We start from the raw sequence: 15,994 nt of genomic DNA, 5'->3' as shown, positions 1-15,994 counted from the left end.
AGCAGTCTCAATCAAGGGCCCAGGAATAATGGGTTGAACTTCTGCTTTTATGTGTTCTCCAGCCGTGGGTGACCGCTCATTTCCAGCTATTTGCCACACATTGCGAGTCACGAGACTTGGACGAGAGTCGTTCCATGTGCTGTGATTCAGTATTCTGTGCAGCGTCACTGCTTCCTAGCCGGCGCGGGATTAGGGCTCACCGGCCTTGCCCTCTGCTGCCTATTTCGAGGGAAGTGCACATGAACCATTAATCACGTGGCTAATTGTGACTGAAACTCGATGGTCCTGACGCGCATGCTTTGAGTAGTGGCTTGGTACGAGATTGAGCACACTAATCCACGCTAATGAGAGAAATGACAGGATCAATCGAGCGATTGGATCGCAACAGTTGAATTACACTGTGCTTTTATAGACATTATACATCCTCGTGGTTGCTGTGGCGACTCGAATTCCAGACGACTCCGTTCAAAAGAATTACATCAACAGCATACCATAAATCACTCTTCTGACTCCTCTTCAGAGGCCGCGTCCAACTTTCCTTCTAGCTCCTCAGCAAGTGTCAAAGGGCCCGAACGAGTTCCCATCCTTTGACTAGTCACCGTTCCAGTCGCCGTCCCCGGAGGGAGCTCCGGCCCACCACTGCGGGTCCGGGCAGACTCGGCGGCCGAAACCACCGGAGCGCTGCTACTCCCCGAGCTCTCTGGCGCGGGTCCGCCAGGATGTGCGGGCTTCTTGAGGGGCCTGTGGAGGTCTTCCCATATCCTCTCGAAAACCTCAGGGTCCGGACCCTCACGTAGAGTTTTGTTTTGAAGCCTCAGGTCTCGAATCATTGTGTCTTGGTGAGAAGATAACGCTTCAAGCGATTCCACAAGCTCACTTGTCTGCTGCACCTGCGCTTCTAAATCTGAAATTTTCAGGACCATCAACTCATGGTCAGAGGCCTGGGCGGCTGCGTACTCCCTCCACTCTCTCGTCCCGAATGGGTATGGATTGGGCGGTGCCTGGCTCACGAGACGGTTGGAAATCCAGCGGTTGAGGAACCTCAAGAGGGAGGCCAAGACGGTTGTCATTGACTCCCATATGGAAGAGAGCATTGTAGTGTTGAATATTCTGGAGAGATGGGCCTGACTCTTTTCCAGAAAGCGTCTAGGGCGGAATTATAACCGCAATGCTGGATCTGTTTCGGGTCTGCTTCTTGGACGGGCACGGCTGATCTAGAGCCTCAGATGTAATAACGGCTTTTATGCAGATCACCATCTTGAAAATAGAACTCCTCAACAATGCAACGGTAGGACAATAGCCTTGTTGTGATGCCCCTGAGCGCAACAAAGAGCGATGAGCCACGTTGCGCTGTGAACAAAGACGGCAGGTGCCGATCCTCGGCCCAGAATGTGCAGCTTTGTAGGTCCTCGCCGCCACAAATAGACCTGTTGTGTAGATGTGAATGGGGAGCCGTGATAGAAGTGATCATCAGCTGCGAGCACAATGGTTACGGGGTGAATGCGTATCCTCGGAATAGAGGGTGCCAGCAGACAGCTTGGCATGGGCCGTCCCAAGCCAGAGTGGGGCAAAAACCATGTTATACGATTGGCCAAATCCGTCAAGTTGTTGTCGACACGCACTTTTGCCCCCTTGAGGCTTGAAACCACCTTCTCAATCGTGCACAGGCACGACCAATCAGTCATCTCACTTGAGATATATGCATGTCAATGTACGAGGTCTGCATTGGGTCCTGCGGATACGGATTTGAAAGTCAGAGCAGTTTTGTGGCGACATGCAGTCATGGACGTCTTCATTTACTTTGCTCGCAACGTCGAAATCTATCGACGTCTCCTGTCGCCTGCCAGCGAGGCAACAAATCCCACTGCAGCATTTTTAGCCGAGTGCTGGGCCCAAGTCAGAGGAATCCGCATGCCAGTACTCCCATGTGGCTGTCTCGGAAGTTCAAGCTCAAGTATGCGGCCAATTCGATATTGCTATGACAGGGGGGGGGGGGCTTGGATGGTGTGGACACCTGCGAGGTCGCATAAGCGGAATAGCTGAGTCTTGAGAAGCGGCGCTTTCTGCAGGTTAGATTGTGGCACCGGTGAAGTCTCCCAACGAAGCGCGGCCGCATGCCGGGCGGCCAGCCATCCCCATCTCCCCTGCAGCTCCTCAAAACCCGCAACTCTCGCTCAAGCCACCTCATCGGTGAGCTCCGGTGCCTCGTCAGAAACTGGGCAACCTCATAGCCTCTGTCGAAGGGCACAGCTGGTGCTTCCGTTCAGGTCTTCGTCCTTTGAATTCGCCCTGCTCCATCGGACACGCGAATAGATGCACCAATTTGAACCGGCCCCGGCCATGAGCATTTTCTGCGAATCGCAGTGTGTACACCGGTAGGCGCCCCCGCCCCCAAGCGTGAGTCCTCAGCTTTGGCGGAGATTGTGTTTCCTAAAGACCACCGCACACAGGCAACTCTTAGGCTGTCAGCCAAGTTTAGAATGCGTATATCTGACAGTGTCATGAACGCGCCAGCATCGTGACGCCATTGAAGCACACCTCCAACGTGCCAAGCCCAGTGCCTTCATGTAGGCCTTGATTGCCCAGTGGGATGGTCGAGCCGAGCCTTCTTTTATAAAGGATGGGACGCCTTGCAAAGTCCAGCTTGTGTCCGGGGCAATCAGATGAGAAACCAAGCACAGCCCTTTTTTCAGTAGAGAATTCTACGCCTGAGCCAACAGCAGGTCATCATGTCCGAGACTCGTTCCTCCTCACTCGACGTCAACCTCAGTGCGTGTGACGGGTATGCCGCTCTAAGTGTATTATGGGAGTCAAATGGTTCTAATATCATTTCAGCTCCCAACGCCGAACAGATTTGACGTCGGAAGAGCTACAGCAGCTTCAAGATGAACGTTTGAGGATGCACACAGCCGACAGCAGCAGTAGTCTCATAGAGCGCCTCTGGAATCGAGCGAATGGCCAGGGTCGAGCTCATGCTCCTGCTCAGGGTGGCAATGAACAGAGAAGTTCTCGTCCAAATGCATGAGACAGAGGATAGCGCGTTGGACCTCGGGTTTGGTGATACGGTGGCTGACGATACTCGAACAACGGCTGGTCACATCCTACCTAACGCTCTGTCCACCCCTGTATCAATGAACCTTGTTGTACTCCCACATGAGTATATCTCGCAGACTTGGTTCAGATCACTGTTCGTGTCGCACATGCCTTAGTCATCGCATATCTATGCCGTTTCCCCCACAATCCTGCCCGGGAATCCTTCAACGAGGTCAGCCACTCCATCATGTTTGGCCGAATAATTTCTCGCCCGGAGCTGCCGTTCTATGGCGGCGAATGCCGATGGGATATTGGGCAACAAGGGTTGGACTCATTTGGCTTGAGATGTTGTGGAATGGTACACAGCTTACGCGCTGCATCGAACTTCAGCTGCCACCGAGTTCGGCCCCTGAGTTCCCGCTGGCACCCATCCCACACCCCCGAGGTGGACATGGGAGACACAAACTTCACTGACATAGAAAATCACCTCTCCCGGACCTGGCCGGGCTTCTCATTCATGACTCGCTTGTCTTCCTTACGTGATTATCTTGTTCGTGGTAGGTAGATGTCGCGGTTGTCCTCCCCATGTGGAGACTTCGCGGCCCATGCCTATTGTTCTGTGATACCTTCGAACATGTCGCACATGCCTTGTTGAATCTCAATCTTGAGCAATTTGGTTGTCATATGGTCGCCGAGGAATCACGAGCTCGAGATCTGGAGGAATTATTGGGAACCAAGAGAAAAGATGCCCCCACACACCATAATTGCCGCCCACAGGTGCTGATCTGCGGGATCGACCCCTTTCTTGTGGTGATGGGATCACGACTGGCCCCCACGACAGCCATGGATCAAGAAGGCGGTCCGCAAGATTTGCCACGCGCTGGACGATACATTGGCACACAGGGGGCCTCATAGCCTGCTTTGATGGCCTCCCGCCCAGTTTCAGCCCTACAAGCCTGTCATCGGGTGGCGTGCATGTGCAGCATGTCTTGATAGCCGAGAAGCTGTGCGAGACAAGTCCCTGATTCGTTCGGGCTTCAAAATCATGCTGCGAGTTGGCGCCACAACCAAGTGTTGCCCGCGCCAGCACTCCTGGCCTCTGCTTCCGGGTATTACGTTGCACAGCATCTACGTGGAGGTCGTCGCCCAAGGGGGTGTCCATGTGTCGGATTACGGCCAATCTTGTCCTAGACCTGAAAAGGTTGACAGGCAACGGCGTGACTTGGGTCCCATCCCACGGTGGCATGCCTGCCGCCCACTTAGCAAGAGGAACACGACACCACAGAAGCATCGGACCCCCTGGACCCGATAAAATCCCGCCGACATCAGCAGAGTCGATATGGTGCGGTTCGCGGCCCATGACAGCAAAAGGAGAAGAGATAATTCACATCTCAGAAGCCAGCTTCTCCTATGTCTGCGATCAGCACTACATGACTTCTCACTACCTCTCCATATTGCCGATCCTCCAAGGAAAAAAGCCTCGCGGACCGGGCCGTCCAGACATAGGGATGGTGCCGAAGGCCGATGAGGTCCTATCAAGGCATCAAGAAAGCCTGGGCAGAATAAGCTGTATTCCACACAACCTGTCCCGGGGTGAACTGGCCAGTAAGCCGGGTCAGGGGCCGCGCGGGCGACGCCGAATTCGAACCCGGAAGAAAATCCACGATGCTCTCGTGTGAGCTTTTGCTTATCCGATGACTTGGGAATAGAACGATATCACATTTAACCACCAACCCTCGATCTTGAAACAGGGGGGCTGGGCTAGGCAACATTTCACTGGTCACCCAAACACATCTCCAGGATCTCCAGCACCTGCTCCTTCCTCTCCAGAGGGATCGCGTTGAACTGGCAGCAGGGGTCCTTAAGGCTGCTCTCGGCGACGGCCTCGAGTTTGTCCCTCCCTATGCCGTACTCCCGCAGGGTTCTTGGGAAGCCCAGCTCACGGATCACCGCGTCCAGGGCGTCGCCCAGGTCAGCCTGCCCCCTCACAAGCGAGTGCTTGGTGAGCGCGGCTGCGACGTCTGGGTCGTGCCAGAAGGCGTCTACCACGAGGGTCTGCTGCTGCGCGTTGATCTTTGCGTTGAACTTCTGCACGGCGGGGAGACATATGCACGTCGTTTCGGCGTGGGGGACGCCCATGGGGCCGAGCTGGTGCCCGATCCCGTGCGAGCCGCCTTTTGTCTTCCATCAGCTCACTCGTCCGGGATGGCGACGGGGATCTTGTACGAGAGCAGGACTTTTCTGCCAGGTCTGTGAGCCTGGAAGTAGTCTGACGTACCGACTTTGACTCCATAGAGGTTCGCCGCGCGCATACTCTCTGCCGCACCCAGCTGGCATCTCAACCGAGCGTCAAGGTCGTTCGGCTCCTGCTTTGTCCTCAGCAGGCCTGGGAGTAGCAGCTTGAGTCCCCTGAGCGAATGCCTTGTACCATCAGGGTTGGGATTCGAGCTGCAAATTGTCTCTACGCAGTGGTCCACGGCCCTCAGACCGGTGGAAAGCCACACTTTCTGCGGAGTTGTCCGTGTGAGGGCAGCGTCCCTGAAACCATGTTAGCGAGTGTTGCTGTGGTCTCGAGTATATCTCAATTGGTCCGAGAATACCCACATAACAATGACAGATATGCCTACCCTTCCCGGGTTCTGGAAAATCTGCTTGTGATGCGTGGCATCGTTGGTTGCGCCACCCGGTGGGTTGAACTCGCCGGCGCTGAGGGTCGTAGTGACGGACACGACAGGAACGACAGAATTATGGACTGTCTTCGGAGCATTTTCAGGCATGGGTTTGTTGTACCTGAGTGCAAGGCTGGTCCGGAAGAGGAGGTCCATTTCATCAATGTTGTTGACGCCGTTCGCCAGAGCCTGGGGCTGGTGAGACCAGGACTCACTGTGGTCACGGGCGACTTACAAAAGAGACGGCCTTGGCCCCATCGATGAGACTTCCGCCTCCAACGGTGACGATGGCGTCTGCCCCCGAGTCTTTCACCTCGTGCAATACATGCAGGACTTCGGAGTAGTACGTGTGCGGTCGCATGCCGATATGAGTCCCGACGACCCTGACATTACCGCTGTTCAGAGACGAATTAAGCCTCTCGACGACGTCTGTCGTCTTGCTGAGCGACTCAGATATCACCAGGAACGGCTTGAGGCTGTTGAGAGTCGTGGCCAGGTGCTTTGCGCAGGCTTCCGGATAAGGCAGCCCATGAGTGATGATCGGGAACTCCTTGTCAGGGTCGAAGCGTTCTGTGCTCTCAGCTGCCATCTTGATTCAGTCAGTCTGAATCTGTTCCGACACGTTTGCAACAACAAAGCACAAGATGAGTCGAGGTTGGATAAGCAGGACAACTACCGAGACCGAGAGCTATGGGGCGGGGTCGAAACTAGACAATTACATGCTGACACATTCCCTGTAATGTTCCCCTTCGTCACATTTACTAGTCCATGAAACCTAGACATAACATATCGTCCAATTGCAGGTACGAGCTGCAGCATTTCTCCGAGACTGTATCACTCGTTCTCATTAAGATGCCCAAGCATGCTACGACCTATAGGAACAGGAGCGAGGATGCTCAGAGAGCCTCAGGCAGTACTGATCATTGTACACTGGTTTACAGCCCAAATTTTGAGCGAGGCAGGGCAACATAATTCAGAGCGGCAGAGAAGACACTCTGACCCCTGGTGCACAGGTCATTAATCTATTGACTCAGAAGCTGCGGCACGCGTTCTGAACACACCCCCTTGACTTGGTCATCACAACACGCACACTGTGCTTTTGTACTCAGTCGTTGTTTCCACAGTCACCAATGCTAGAGGCCGGATCCCGCGAAACGCCGCTCATACAGTAGACAATGGCTCATAATGCTGCAGCTAGTTCATTGCATTTGGCGGTAGGCTCGACGGCGGTCAGTGTAATCGGCCTGTCAAAATAATCAAGTCAGCCGAAGCCCACACGTTGTTTTCCCTCCGAGATTCGGGAACTCACGTTATTGCCCCACCAAGCTGGCATCGTCACACCTGGCAAATCGATAGCGAACATGATGATGGTGGCGCAGACCTGCGTTCCGCGGTCGAGACCAGTCCCCAGCAGGTAGTTGTACTTCCGGAACCACACAGGGTGCACCCGAAGGATGTAGCCCATAAACACCAGAGAAAGCAGAGCAGATGTCATGAGGTTCGTGGTCTCATAGACAGGGAAGATGGTGCCGCCGTAGAGAATCATTGCCATGTTGCAGCGTGTCTCGATACTCCAGCCGGGCTTGTACTTGTGAACGACATAGGTGATGGTCACCAGAGCAGGGCCGATGAGGAAGGAGTAGTAGATCCAACTGTAAGGGGAGCCTTTATCGAAGAGCACCTTGGGGCCCAGGACACCCCAGAGCACTGAGAGAGGGTAGCAGCTCTTCGTCTTCAGGGCGAGCCATGCGTTCGAGTCCATCTTCCCAGTGAGGGTCTCCTTGCCAACTGGGGTTTTGTCAGCGACTCCTTCCTACTTCAGCCTCCAAAAGCATTACATCTTCAAAGGATTGCTTACTACGATCTGTCACAAGACGCATGATACCGTAGTTGACGAATGGTCCAAGAAGAGTTCCATAGACTTGGCCCCAGAACATCTCCTTCTCTGGGATCTTCATGTAAAACCCAAACTTGTAGTCGGAAGTTAGATTCAAATTCTGCTCCAGGATCTGGCGTCCATGCGTCATGCACGTGAGGACAGCCGTCGGGTTCCCCGGGAACATGGCGCCAGCCATGAGCTCTGAGAGAAAGGCCATGCCGACCTGAACATTGGCAACACCCCAGAGAATACCGTTCGGAAAAGTGCAAATGACCGAGACGAGCGTGATGACGACGAATCCCCACCATGGCAGACCCATATCCGCACCGTAGATACAACCTAGGGACAAGGCCAGGCAGGGGACCAAGAGCGCAATGTACCATCAGTGAGGCACCCGCTCGGTACGGCTCATGAGCTTCAGGTATGGATCGTTGTAGTCGTCTCGGACATTCTTCAGCGCGTCGCGGAGGGCCTTGTACGAGTCCTTTCCGTACCAGAGGATCGAGTAAGCCAAGGCGCCGGTAGATGCGGCGAAGCCAAAGAAGAAATACATGGCGTATGATGTGGACCAGCGAGGAGGGGAGTAAGCGTCCATAGCCGTCTGGTTCAGGGAGCGTGTAATCAGGCGTGAGGATGCGAGTGATGTTGTAAGTCTGCCCTGTGAGATCGAACGTGCCAGACGACATTTGGGGGGGGGGCGGGTGGCTAATTCTGCGAGTTGATCGTGGTGAAGTACATGATCGGGTAGAGGAGCCAGCAGCAGAAGATCGCCCCAGCGATCTGGTGCGCATTGGCCCATAGCGGCGTGTACAGAGGGGAGAGGAAGCTCGCGTAGTTCCAATCCAGTGTCACGTCGAGCATTCCGAAGCCATCTTCTAAATGCCAGCTGCCTGTGTAATAAAATAAGGTGATTCAAAGCAAGATGCCCGACGGGCACTGGGGCCAGTTTCTAGACCAAACTTACAATTACCCGAGCCCATCAAATAAGCCTTCCACTGCCCATGTCCAAAGTAACATAGCAAGGGAAGAGACGAAAGGAGGGGAAATATGAAGCCAGGAATCCATTGGTAGCAAAAGGTAGCACAAGCGACTATGGCGAAGAACCCCAGGGATTTCTTGGTGACCGACGGATTCTTATGCATAGCATTAAACAAGGCCACATTAGGAAGAACTGCATCGGTGTCAGCTCCAAACTCGAAGTGTCAAGATTAGGGCTAGGTGAAGAGCGTTTCTTACCCCCGGGGTAATAGATCTTGGGTGGGCGGACCAAGATATCACGGTATATTCCAGTGAATGCGTATCCAATCATCTGGGATGTCAATAAGAAGCGAATGCCCCAGCCAGGGTTGATCTTGCGGCCATAGTACAATTCCAGTGCTGACAGCGGTCCAAGACCTGATCGAGGGTCAGTCGATCCTCTTGAGCATGGCATCCAGGGATCGCGGTCACCCACCATAGGCAGCATAACAAGAACCGCAGCACGCAACAACAATCAAGGCATGCTCCTTTGCGTTCCATGGCCCTGGATTCAGACTGAATGATTTTCCAAAAATGGTAAATGTGCTTTTGGGGAGGTATCTGGCCACTGTACCGTCGTTAGTGGCTTCTCTGTGTCCATGTGGGAACAGAACAGAACTTCCAAGACTTCGTATCAATTTCACTTACTTGCATCTCCCATGCCCCACGACAGCAACTGGACCGCATAGGAGCTAAGAGTCTGATAGTATGGTTTGAAGTAGTACATAGCCGAGATGGCGCAACCAATGACCACCCAGAAGGTGGACAGGAACCAGAAACGGAACGTGAGAATAGGCTGGCTGCGGTCCTGTCAGACAGGCGTCTCCCGAGGTAGGGTCCAAAAGGGCCCACTCACTTGAAGTCATTGTGCAAGTCAACCGTCTTCGCCACCAGAGGGACCGGATCTAACACAAGTCAATACACTGCTATCGACTGTGGTCCCATTCGTCTTCCCGACAAAGGCTTTGAGCAGGAGGGTTGTGTGATCCACAAGAGGACTAATATCATAACGTACAGTCCTTCAGACGAGGGTCGACAAACTCTTCATTGTCCTCCGGCACGTATATCTTAGCAGCATCATCGTAGTCAGAATCGGGACCGGTGGACACGACCTCGATATCCGGGTTCTTCTCATCGTAAGGCCGGGGCGATGGAGTGGTTCTGTCCCTAGATGGTTCGTGGTGCGGTGTGATCTCGGAGGTTACAGTGCCTTCCGGCCCACCTTCCAGGAACGACGGCCACGACGGATAGAGATTTGGATTCAGTCGGAAAGATAGAGACTCCCCCTGGTCACAAGCATGTTACTGCTTCTCAGAGAGGACTGCGTTGTAGCAGAGGATGGGCTTGGCATAGCCTTTATACCCGGCGGCCAAGATGCGAGGGAAAAGTAACGACATGCTGCACATGGGCGATAACGCACTGGCATGTAGTATCCACACCTCGCCGTCGAATTCGGCAGAGGTATCGACTTCCCGACACACGTCCTGCAGAGAGCGGGTGACCCATAGATCTGGACCTGGGAGTCGAGGCGGTGATGCGACATGCTCGTTATCTCCCGCCACATGGCTCTAGAACCCCCCCCCCCCCCGGTGCCTTCGGTAGCTTCCTCTTTCAGCAGTGGTTGGTGGAACCACATCCCAAGGTCTCTACCTCGTTATCAGCAACCAAGGCCACGACAGCGGGTCCTCAAGTCTTCCGGCAGAGACGACAGCAACAGGATTCAACGAAGCGTGGGTGAGCCATGGCGACGCACAGAAGGGCGAGACGCAAAGCTTCTGGAAGCAATCCAAACGAGGACGACGGTCCGAGATTGGGGCCTGGTGGGGTCGACTGCAAGGGCAGCATGGGTAGAGGGAGGCCAATGCCTTCACACCTGTCGTTGTCCGTCTTGAGAGAAACTTCGTCGACCATTCTGACAATGTGTTTAGCGGACGGTGAAGCCATGCCTGTCCCCACGCGACGGCGGCATTGCGCAATGCACGACACGCACGCTCAGGCCGTCTGAAGACGAGCTGGAAGCGACGATGTTCCCGTGACCATTGCCATACCAAGCCCACGCGGCAATCGAGACACCGATCCTCGTCTGTTCCATTCGACTCTCGAGAGTGAGGTCGTATCTGGCACCACTCGTGACCAATGAGAAGGGTGGATGATTGCAACGCAAGCTCCATGGGACCCTTGGGACCCAGAGATAAGGACGAGCCATCCATCCATCCATCCATCCGACAGACAGACAGACAGACAGACAGACAGACAGACAGACAGACAGACAGACAGACAGACAGACAGACGGACGGACAGACAGACAGACGGACCGACCGACGGACCGACGGACGGACCGACCGACCGACAGAGTGGTAGTAACAAGCTCGACGAAAAGAGATGAATCCTGCCTGAAGTTAGCTAGGCCTTGAGAGACAAAAGCCCCTGTTGCCAGGCAGTAACCACCGATAGCAGACCGAGGTGGCAGGGGAGGAAACTGCCGGACCAGCTATCCGCACCGGGCGAGATTGCCGCCGCGCCGCAGCACAAATCACGCTCGATGAATTGAATTGCCACTACCAAGCCCACGCGAAGGGGTTGATGAGAATGCCATCTTATTATCTGCCGTTGTTCATAGAGGCGTGGCATGCAGAGTTCAAGAACATACAAAGAGGGCAGGTCGTTTGGCCACAGCACATCTTGTAACCTTGTTGGGTAACTAAGGTCTTGGTCCTGCAGCCCTTTCCCGGTCAAGCTTCGCAGCAAGACATCTTGGCCGTTGCTTGATCGTTGCTTGATCGTTGCTTGACCGTTGCTTGGCCCCAGACTGTTGCATCCCGCTCGCCTTCAGTGCTGCGAGACTGCTAAGAATCCATTGTTGTCTTTCAGGCCGTCGGCCTGAATGTTGCTTTACCAGTAGACCGAACCGGGAACCGGGAAGACATCGTGCCTGCGAGAAGACGCCTTCAGGATTAAAATGTCGTAACATTGCCTCAAGCTACCAAGGTAGCCATATATCAGGCGAATAACAGGCAGGCATCAAGCATCACACACCTCCAAGTTCGAACCCCTGAGCCAGGCCCAACACTTGAATACATGCATGCATCCACCCCCCCCCCCCCCCCCCAAAAAAAAAAGGAAATAAAAGAAAAGAAAAGAAATAAAAAGGTTGAAAGACCTGAAAGAAATGAAGCTCCCCGCCCAGCTAACCCAATATGAACACTAAATGTCGATGGCACAGAATCGTAGAGGAGCAAGGGAGGGCCAACGAAGAAAAGTAGCACCCCGTCCTGAACACCGGACAAAAGCAAACTCGTGGGGCCATCGTACAGTCCTCATCATAAAGTAATCGGGCGAATGAGAGCCACCATCCTCCATCACGATCCCAGCTCACGCAGACGGAGCATTGGCAGTTCCTATCCCCCAGTACTGCTCCGCATAGAACGTCGGCGGGTCCGCCTTCTTCCACAGGTCGTTGAAGGCCGAGAAGAGCACCATGTCCTGCGGGTTGCTGGCGAAGGCCGCCCGGATGCTGCTGATAGCCGCCGCCTGCTGGTCGACGCCGGGGACCGCCTGCCCGTTGGCCGACCCCTGCCACGGCCAGCCCGACTCGGTCACGCGCACCCGCGCCGACGGGTCGCCGAGCTTGTTGCGGATGTTCTGCACCTGGTTGGCCACGAACACGCCCGCCTGGCCCGGAGCCGTGTTGGGGTCGAAGAAGGGGTGGATGTTGCACGCGCAGTAGTCGCTCGCCTTGCACAGCTCCGGGTGCGCGAGCACGGCCACGAACGTGTCCACCGTCACCACGGGGCCCGTCCAGCCCGACTGCTGCAGCAGCGCCCTGCCGCTCTTGAGCGCGTCCAGGATCTGCTGCGGGGACGCCTGCCCGTTGTTGACCAGCTCGTTGCCGATGCTGACCGTGTCGACGATCGACCAGTCCTTCTGGATGCCCTGCACCAGCGTGGCCACCTGGTCGCCCAGGTTGTCGAGGCTGAAGATGCCGAAGAACACCTTGAGGTTGTTGGCCTTGGCGGCGGCGTAGACGTTGGGGATCTGGTTGCAGTCCATACCATACACACGCACGAACCCGTAAGTCTTGCCGATGACGCCAAAGTCCTGCATGATCTGCGTGGCCGACTTGCAACCCCCGTCTGCGTTGTAGGGCGCGTACGCGACTCCGAAGAGACCAGAGCCCGTGGCATTATTGACGGGCGAGCCGGGACCTTGGGGCGGCGCGCCACCTGTGGGAGCTGCCGGCACTCCAGTCACCGTACGGGTTCCGGAGGCCTGATGCGCTGCCAGGCCCGCCGCCGACGCACTGCTGGTGGGCGGGACGAGGACGACCGTGGCCTCCGCGGTGGTCACGGGCGTGCCATGCTTGTCGACAAAGACGACAATCTCGGGAAGCGAGGTGGCTTTGGTGCGTGTGTGGTCTACGATTGTGACCGTCTGGCCCGCTAGGTTAAGCGACCTGGCGGCGAGGTTGTTGGCGTGGCCATGGTCATGGACCCTGCGGTGGTGGTGGTGGTGATGATGCTGGTGCTCTGCAGCGGCTAGGGAGAGCGCAGCAAGGCCGGCAACTGCTGTGGTGTTGAGCCGCATCTTGGGACCAGTCTGGTTGTGTCAAGGGAGGCTACGAGGTTGTCGGGGTTAAACGAGCGTGTGACTGATCGAGTCGTCGAGACACCAGGAAGTATCGTTGGGCTTCTTTAGGTGGTGCAGGATGGGAATGGTCAGCTGGTGAAGAGTGTTCGTCGGGAACGTGATCATGGTCAAGTATAGGGATGGACGGTGCTCCTCTGTCCATGGTGCTTGCCGACTGTTGATATTATGCATTCCAGGAGACGACAAGGCGGTCGCGCCTCACTCTGGGCGTCCACAGCCCGTCCACAAAACACGGGAACGAGCGACCTTCTTGGCTCCATCGCACCTCCTGACGACTGTTTTGTGCCTTCTTCGCAGTACGACGGCAGACCAGCCACCCCGTCGTTTGGCCTTTGGTTCAAGCACAATTGCATTGCCTTGATCGTCCTCCTTGTTGTCACCATGCTTTGATTTCGGCTGACTATTCGAATGCCTCATTCCGGGTCAGCTTGGCCTCGCAGATCACACCGGGCTGGCCTGGCTGGTTGCCTGGGCATTTCGATAGGAACGGGAGGAAATGGGGTGTGCTATTTCCAATTTCACCACTTGTCTCGCCCGAGCACGCAAGTGACGCACCAAGTGAGACAAGACAGACACAAGCTGGCCGGATGACCAAGCAAGGGCGCATGGCACTTGAAGCTGTATTTCTCAATAATTAAATTAGTCTAATTCCTCATGAATTGTTGTCGCACCGCCATGCTTGGGTTCAGAGACCTCGCTTGCAGCGACCACCGGGGATGCTCGGCTCGTCTCGTCTATTCCGGGCTGCCAAAGCTGCGATATATCAGGATGCATAGCGTCATTACATAAACGGTTGCGGTTTAAGAATTTGAATACCCAGTGGTCATGAGCCAGGCAACGACAGCTTGCTGCTGGTCTTTCTCGTCATAACCTTTGTGATTGCATGCCTGATGGTTATTGCTGCCTTCTCGATCTCCTTCTTGGAGAGGCCATTCGTAACGCACACTTTCAGAGCAGGCTGAGTGTGGCCGCCGCCAACGCTCTTGTTGATTAGGGCGGTCTTCAGCCGCGTGATCATGACACCGTTTGCGAGGGCCTGGCACATCTTTACTTAGCCACTCGCGAGACATGGGAGGGGATTTGCGCTCGCAGGAACAGGGCTCACCTCATCAACGCATTCCTGCAGCACTCGGTCCTGGTCCTCAAGGGACAATCGCCTCGACTGGACAACATTCGGCTTGATGACGAGCATGAGAATTGGGTTTTCCGGAGCACTCGTGCACATGACCCAGTCGCTCCGTGGGTCCAGTTGCGCCCGCGCCGCACGTATATTCTCCCGCGAAGAGGCAAGGATTTCGGGATTAGTCTGCAGCATGTTGAGGGTCTCGCTCGCTGTGACGGCGAGCATGGCGGGCAAAGCCGCAGAGAAGGTATACGCCATCGAGGCGATCCTCTGGTGGGCCACGACGTTCTTGTCGCCTGCACAGAAGCCACCGCCAGCGCACAAGGGGCCAGCCAGCGAACCGATAATCATGTCGACCTGAGCAGGGTCGACGTTTTGCGCCTCGGTGACGCCGCGGCCTGTTCGACCCAGGACACCGAAAGACCAGGTCTCATCGAGAATAATGCGGAACTTGTACTTCTCTTTCAGTTCAATCTGTGCGGTGAGGGCAAGCGTCAGCGTCCAGTGAGGGCCATCTTGGCGCGAGTTCCTGTCCTTACCATGCGTGGCAGGTTAATCGAGCCGCCCGTGGTCTCGGAAAGACCCTCGGCCACAAGGAAACGTCTCGTTAGCTTCTTCTGCTTCTTCTGGTCCTGGGCGACCTGTCTCATGACGGTTTCCAGGTCGTCCCAATCGCCCGGGTTATACCACTTGATCGTACACCTCGACAGCTCGATGCCCTTGCGGACGGGATAGTTGGTTGCGCGGTCGGTAACAATGACGTCGCCCCTCTTGCAGAACGCAGGGATGACACTGGAGCTGGTCGAAAAGCCTTGAGCATACAAGATGCATGCCTCGGTTCCTAGGTAGGCGGCAACGTCGGATTCGGTCTTCATGTGCACGTCCTGTGTTCCGTAAAACTGCGGGGGTCCGCAGGGGCCGACACCGTAGGTGCGAAGGGTATTGATGGCTTTCTCCTTGATCTGCTCGTTGGCATTGAAGTTGTACACGTTGTATGAGGCCAGGTTCGTGACAGTTCGGCCATTTGCCAGTCTGACCTTGGGACCGGTTGCCCTGCACGAGGCCGCCCTCTTGTTAGCTTTGCTTTCGTTGACAAGCGTCCCCGACACGCAGAGAGACAGACATACCCGACTATGACAGGAAGCCTCTCCATCTCCAACTCTTCGGTAGTATTCTGCTTGCCGACCAGAGGCTCGGGCTGCCACTCTTCGACGAGCTCCTCGATCTCATCCTCGCTGAGCTTGACGTAGTTGGAGTCGTTTGTCGCGTAGGACGGGCTTAACAGGTAGCGAATGAAGAAGATGAGCAGGAACAGTTCGAATATGGAGCGGATGGGGTCGTTCTGGTAGCTGGCCTGGACGTAACGGATGAGCACGGCGGACCCGGGGACCTTCTGGAAGGTCTGCGAAGCCTCGCGCAGCAGGACGGCCACCTGCGCCTGGATCTCGTGCAGATCCATGATGGTATTCTCGCTGATGCTGCTTGCCGCGATGAAGAAGACACTGACGGTCGCACGCGGGAAATATCGAAAGCCCCTGGGGTTAAGGGTGACCGGAGCCGGAAACGGAATGTTGGTGATAACGGGGAAGAAGGACAAAAAAAAAACCGTCTCCAAGGCAGGATGAC

At 55.5% G+C, this 15,994-nt stretch overlaps 5 protein-coding genes across 5 annotated transcripts; all 5 read right to left on the bottom strand.

The window, feature by feature from the left end:
* Positions 1-497: 497 nt before the first annotated feature.
* On the bottom strand, positions 498-830 carry INS49_013846 (uncharacterized protein; the record flags this gene model as incomplete). Its single annotated transcript, XM_043174539.1, has 1 exon — positions 498-830. The coding sequence occupies one exon, from the start codon at positions 828-830 to the stop codon at positions 498-500; it is 333 nt and encodes a 110-aa protein (XP_043021484.1).
* Positions 831-4,806: 3,976 nt separating this feature from the next.
* INS49_013845 (uncharacterized protein) lies at positions 4,807-8,176 on the bottom strand (the record flags this gene model as incomplete). Its single annotated transcript, XM_043174538.1, has 7 exons — positions 4,807-5,207; positions 5,312-5,571; positions 5,638-5,891; positions 5,938-6,284; positions 7,044-7,490; positions 7,561-7,920; positions 7,987-8,176. The coding sequence occupies 7 exons, from the start codon at positions 8,174-8,176 to the stop codon at positions 4,807-4,809; spliced, it is 2,259 nt and encodes a 752-aa protein (XP_043021483.1).
* Positions 8,177-8,286: 110 nt separating this feature from the next.
* Positions 8,287-10,509, bottom strand: INS49_013844 (uncharacterized protein; the record flags this gene model as incomplete). The annotated part of the gene is made up of 7 exons (XM_043174537.1): positions 8,287-8,456; positions 8,818-8,976; positions 9,035-9,166; positions 9,247-9,398; positions 9,455-9,503; positions 9,614-9,765; positions 10,472-10,509. 7 exons carry the CDS (start codon positions 10,507-10,509, stop codon positions 8,287-8,289), a joined length of 852 nt encoding a protein of 283 aa, XP_043021482.1.
* Positions 10,510-11,970: 1,461 nt separating this feature from the next.
* Positions 11,971-13,182, bottom strand: INS49_013843 (uncharacterized protein; the record flags this gene model as incomplete). Its single annotated transcript, XM_043174536.1, has 1 exon — positions 11,971-13,182. One exon carries the CDS (start codon positions 13,180-13,182, stop codon positions 11,971-11,973), a length of 1,212 nt encoding a protein of 403 aa, XP_043021481.1.
* An 886-nt stretch (positions 13,183-14,068) lies between these two features.
* Positions 14,069-15,827, bottom strand: INS49_013842 (uncharacterized protein; the record flags this gene model as incomplete). The annotated part of the gene is made up of 4 exons (XM_043174535.1): positions 14,069-14,281; positions 14,351-14,842; positions 14,908-15,421; positions 15,496-15,827. The coding sequence occupies 4 exons, from the start codon at positions 15,825-15,827 to the stop codon at positions 14,069-14,071; spliced, it is 1,551 nt and encodes a 516-aa protein (XP_043021480.1).
* Between the last annotated feature and the right edge of the window lie 167 nt (positions 15,828-15,994).

The sequence above is a fragment of the Diaporthe citri genome, assembly GCF_014595645.1.
Source record: "Diaporthe citri strain NFHF-8-4 chromosome Unknown scaffold_7, whole genome shotgun sequence".
Lineage (NCBI taxonomy): Eukaryota > Fungi > Ascomycota > Sordariomycetes > Diaporthales > Diaporthaceae > Diaporthe > Diaporthe citri.
Note: the sequence above shows the minus strand (reverse complement) of the source record. Positions and strands in the feature narration are given on the sequence as shown.